Genomic DNA, 5228 nt, shown 5'->3' on the forward strand with positions numbered 1-5228 from the left:
CCTCAGGGCCTTTGACCTTGCTATTCTCTATACCTGGAAAGTCTCTTCCTGAATATCTATATGCATAGCTCACTTCCTTCTGGTCTCAGCTCAAAATGTTACCACAGGGCTTCCCTGGTGGCACAGTGGTTAAGAATCTGCCTGCCAATGCAGGGGACATGGATTTGAGCCCTGGTCCAGGAGGATCCCACATGCCACGGAGCAATTAATCCCGTGAGCCACACCTACTGAGCCTGCGCCCTAGAGCCCACGAGCCACAACTACGAGCCCGCGTACTGCAACTACTGAAGCCCGCACACCTAGAGCCCATGGTCCGCAACAAGAGAAGCCACCGCAACGAGAAGCCCACACACTGCAAGGAAGAGTAGCTCCCGCTCACCGCAACTAGAGAAAGCCCCTGCACCGCAACGGAGACCCAACGCAGCCAAAAATAAATAAATAAAATTACATATTAAAAAAATGTTACCATGTCAGAGAGGCCTTCCTAAACCAGCCTATCTAAAACAGACACCAGGGAAGTGGGTAGGGTGAGGGCGGCCCACCCGACCCCTGGCTCATGGTCCTGTTCTCCCCACAGTTCACCATGGATGACGATATTGCTGCACTCCTGATCGACAACGGCTCTGGCATGTGCGAGGCCAGCTTCACGGGCGACGACGCTCCCCGGACTGTCTTCCCCTCCATCGTGGGGGAACCCCGGCACCAGGGCATGATGGTGGGCATGAGCCAGAAGGACTCCTATGTGGGTGATGAGGCCCAGAGCAAGAGAGGCATCCTGACCCTCAAGTACACCACCGAGCAGGGCATCGTCACCAACTGGGAGGACACGGAGAAGATACGGCACCACACCTTCTACAACGAGCTGCGTGTGGCCCCCGAGGAGCACCCCGTGCTGCTGACTGAGGCCCCCCTGAACCCCAAGGCCAACCGTGAGAAGATGGCCCAGATCATGTTCAAGACCTTCAACACCCCAGCCATGTACGTGGCCATCCAGGCTGTGCTATCCCTGTACACCTCTGGCCGCACCACTGGCATCGTGACGGACTCCAGTGACAGGGTCACCCACACGGTGCCCATCTACTAGGGGTATGCCCTCCCCCACGCTATCCTGCGTCTGGACCTGGCTGGCGGGGACCTGATGCACTACCTCATGAAGATCCTCACGGAGCATGGCTACAGCTTCACCAACACGGCCGAGCGGGAAATCGTTCATGACATCAAGGAGAAGTTGTGCTACATCACCCTGGACTTCAAGCAGGAGACGGCCACCGCGGCTTCCAGCTCCTCCCTGGAGAACAGCTGCGAGCTGCCCGATGGGCAGGTCATCACCATTGGCAATTGCGGTTCCACTGCCCTGAGGGTCTCTTCCAGCCTTCCTTCCTGGGCATGGAATCCTGTGACATCCACGAAACTACCTTCAATTCCATCATGAAGTGTGACGTCGACATCTGCAAGGACCTCTATGCCAACACGGTGCTGTCTGGCGGGACCACCACATACCCAGGCATGGCCGACAGGATGCAGAAGGAAGTCACCACCCTGGCTCCCAGCACAATGAAGATCAAGATCACTATTGCCCCTGAGTGCGAGTACTCCGTGTGGATCGGCGGCCCCATCCTGGCCTCGCTGTCCACCTTCCAGCAGATGTGGATCAGCAAGCAGGAGTACACTGAGTCTGGCGCCTCCATCGTCCACTGCAAATGCTTCCAGGTGGACTGTTAGTTGCGTTACACCCTTTTCTTGACAAAACCTAACTCGTGCAGAAAACGAGATGAAACAGGCATGGCTTTATCTGGTGTGTTTTTTTTGTCTTTTTTGATTTGTGTGTGTGTGTGTGTGTGTGTGTGTGTGTGTGTGTGTGTGTGCGTGTGCGCGCGCTTGACTCAGGATTTAAAAACTGGAACGGTGAAGGTGACAGCAGTTGGTTGGATGGAGCATCCCCAAAGTTCTACAAGGTAGCCGAGGGCTTTTTGCGGAACGCGGGCCTCTCACTGTTGTGGCCTCTCCCGTTGCGGAGCACAGGCTCCAGACGCGCAGGCTCAGCAGCCATGGCTCACGGGCCCAGCCGCTCCGCGGCATGTGGGATCTTCCCGGACCTGGGCACGAACCCGTGTCCCCTGCATCGGCAGGCGGACTCTCAACCACTGCGCCACCAGGGAAGCCCCCATTAGGCATTTCTATTCTCACTTTACAGAGGAGGAAAGAAGTTCAGAGAGGGTAGTAACCAGCCCAAAGCCACCCAGCTGGGAAGAATCAGATCGAAACTGGACCCAAATCTGCTGGTTGTAAAGCCCTATTTTAACCACCATCTAGAGGATGCACGTAAGCCCCCAGCATGCAGCCAGGCACACAGATTCCCAATTTGTGAATTTTCTTCTCCTTCCTTGAGCTTCAGGTCTAGAGACAGATGAGCCCAGCTATGGGGGCTGAAGGGACAGGAAGCCAGGTGGCCCTTGCGCTGGGCTGAAGCAGCAGCAACAGCCCTCACCTCACTCCCGGCCAAGCACAAGCAGCCCGGGCTGGCTTCCTGCTCCCCACAGTTTGCAAGAAACCCCTTCCGAACACCTCCTGCCCAGCCCGGGCAGGCTGGGGTCATCCCTGCAGAGGAAGTTCAGCCAGGTCAGGCCTACCCCTTTCCCACAGCCCCTCCATGGCTTTTCCACTCACCTCTGGGCTGAGAATCCCCCAAGGCCCCCCACCCAGGGCCTGTAGGGTTACACTGCCATTGGCGTTGCTCCCTTGATAGGGGACAGCCTAATTCATGTCTGACCCACGCCAATAAATCAGGGAGGGGTGCGGGGGTGGGGACATTCATAAATCTATATCAAACAGCCCCCAAATTATGACAGATGACATGGCAGTCATAAAATTGCACAAGCAAAACTCACCAAGTCATTAATTTCATGGCCGTAGAAAATAAACAGACACATTTTTTCGCGGCCCTAATAAATTTTTAAAAACTCAAAGAATGGTCCATCTGCTTCGAATAATTTTTAATTTCCTATTCTGTCTCATTCCCATTAGCTATTCCACTGAGATATTTGCTAAATTCTTTCATTTACCTCCTCCCATCTGTATTCAATTACCCTATTCCCAAATAGAGTGAGTTTTTGTTTCTCCTAAGCACGGGACAAAATACCCCTGCCTGTACCTTAAAGCAAATGTTATGTGTGTTTTATTATCTGTTAGACCGTACGAGTCATTCTAACTCGATTGCCTGTGCGGAAAGTCTTGGAGAGCAATCTGATTTTGATGTTTTCTGGCTTGGGTGGAAAACACCTGCCCGATTCTCAAAGCTAATCTATTAACGTGGTAAATGCTGTAGCAGATGTTCCTGAGTGAGCGAGGGGCCGCAATGGGCTGTGACCAGACCCAGAGTATCGGGCACAGAGTGGAGATCAGAGGCCAGCAACACCACTGGGGGCCGAGCTGTCACATTTTCCGGCCGGCCCCCAGGCTCTGGCTGCCTGGTGACTCCCCACCGCCTCCCAGGGCTCTCAGCAGCCACGCGAGATGGAAGGACATTTCAAGGTCATCTGGTCCACCCCCAGCAGGCCCGTGTTTTTTATAGAAGGAAGACTGAGGCCCAGAGAGGAGGTGTGATTGCCCAAAGTCACACAGCATACTGAAAAAGGAGAACATCCTTAGCGTCCCTAGTGGGTGCAAGGAGCTGAGACGGGAAGAGGAGGGGAATTCTGTGAGCAACTTTCCCACCAGTGCCTTCCACCTGGGGAAACAACATCACTTAGGTCTTTTCTGTCTATCAGTCTTCGCAAGTCATCTTTCCTCATCCTGCAGGAGCAGTGACAGATGCAGAGAGTAGGAAGTGAGCTGAGGGGCTAAAGCCTTGCTCGGGGGTGGGTTGGTTTCAACACAGTGATGCAGTGGAAACTGCAAAGCCCCAGGAACGTGGAAGTCCAGGCCAAGCTGCAGATCTGGGAAGGAGCTGGGGTCTCCAAAGCCTCACACAGCATAATCCAGGTAGCTGCACTATGGGGGCCCACATCCCTGCAGCCCTCATTATTTCCACGCATGCCGGTGGCTTCTTACTATGGGTAGTTTCTCTGCTGCCTGAGAGCTTTCTCTGGCCTAGGATTCGGGAGACCCTCAGGACAGGCCAGAAGTGCAGGGATTTGACACCTTCAGAAGCAGCCTTAACGATGATTGGGAGTTGGCGTATATATCCCCCCCACCTTCTCCCCTCTTGGATGGGACAATTCTGAGACAAATCTATACCAGTGATTCTCAACCAGGTACAATTTTGCACCCCCAGGGGACATGGAGCAATATCTGGAGACATTTTGGTTGGATGGTTGCTACTGGCATCTGGTAGAGGCCAGGAGGCTGCTAAACATCCAACAACACCCAGGACAGCACCCCACAACCAATAATTATTCAGTCCAAAATGTCAATAGTACTGAGGCTGAGAAACCCTGTTCTCTACGCTCTCACAGAGGTCTTCAATGGGATTGAGCCCCAGATGCCCATAGCAATGACCTGCTCATTTAGGCACACACTCCTGACTTCTCTGCCCTCCTTGGACACCTTCCTCACTCCCCTTCCAGAACTTCCTGAGACCACCTCCCACAAAACTACTTTCACGCGAATCCTCGCCTCAAGGTCTGCTTCTTGGGGGACCCAACCTAAGATCATCCATTACTACAGTCATGAGGACAACCTTGGAAAGGTCTTGAAGAGTTGGGTTCCTATTTCAGTCATTTACACACTTACTGCACACATTCAGTCCCAGGGATACCCACACTGAACGTAGCTTCTTGAGGACACGTACATGGGGGCACCAGACCAGCTTGGTCAGGAACGTCCTTTGGCCTTACTCTCGTGGACCAGCTGATTGGAGAGACGCTCACTTCACAAAGAGATGTGAGACTTGAATACAGATTCAATGCAATCCCTGTCAGAATCCCAGCTACTTCTTTGTAAAACTGGCAGGCTGATTCTAAAATTTACATGGAATTACAAGGGACCAGGAATAGCCAAAACAATCTTGAAAAAGAAGAATGAAGTAGGACGACTCACACTTCCTGATTTCAAAATTTGCTACAAAGCAACAGTAATCAAGATAGTGTGGTACTGGCACTAGGATAGATATATAGATCAGTGAACTAAAATTGAAAGTACAGATATACCCATATATCTATGGTCAACTGACTTTTGACAAGGGTGTAAAGACCATTCAATGGAGAAAAGATAGTCTTTTCAACAAATGA

The 5228-nt window shown here is 52.5% G+C and overlaps 1 protein-coding gene across 1 annotated transcript; it reads left to right on the forward strand.

Annotated features, from left to right (window-relative positions):
* Positions 1-583: 583 nt before the first annotated feature.
* On the forward strand, positions 584-1722 carry LOC309971796 (actin, cytoplasmic 1-like; the record flags this gene model as incomplete). Its single annotated transcript, XM_082855177.1, is given in 3 exon segments — positions 584-1081; positions 1085-1337; positions 1340-1722. Coding segments are annotated over 3 exon segments (1134 nt in total).
* Positions 1723-5228: the final 3506 nt, after the last annotated feature.

Source organism: Leucopleurus acutus (genome assembly GCF_964270905.1).
Source record: "Leucopleurus acutus genome assembly, chromosome: 14".
NCBI classification, from domain to species: domain Eukaryota; kingdom Metazoa; phylum Chordata; class Mammalia; order Artiodactyla; family Delphinidae; genus Leucopleurus; species Leucopleurus acutus.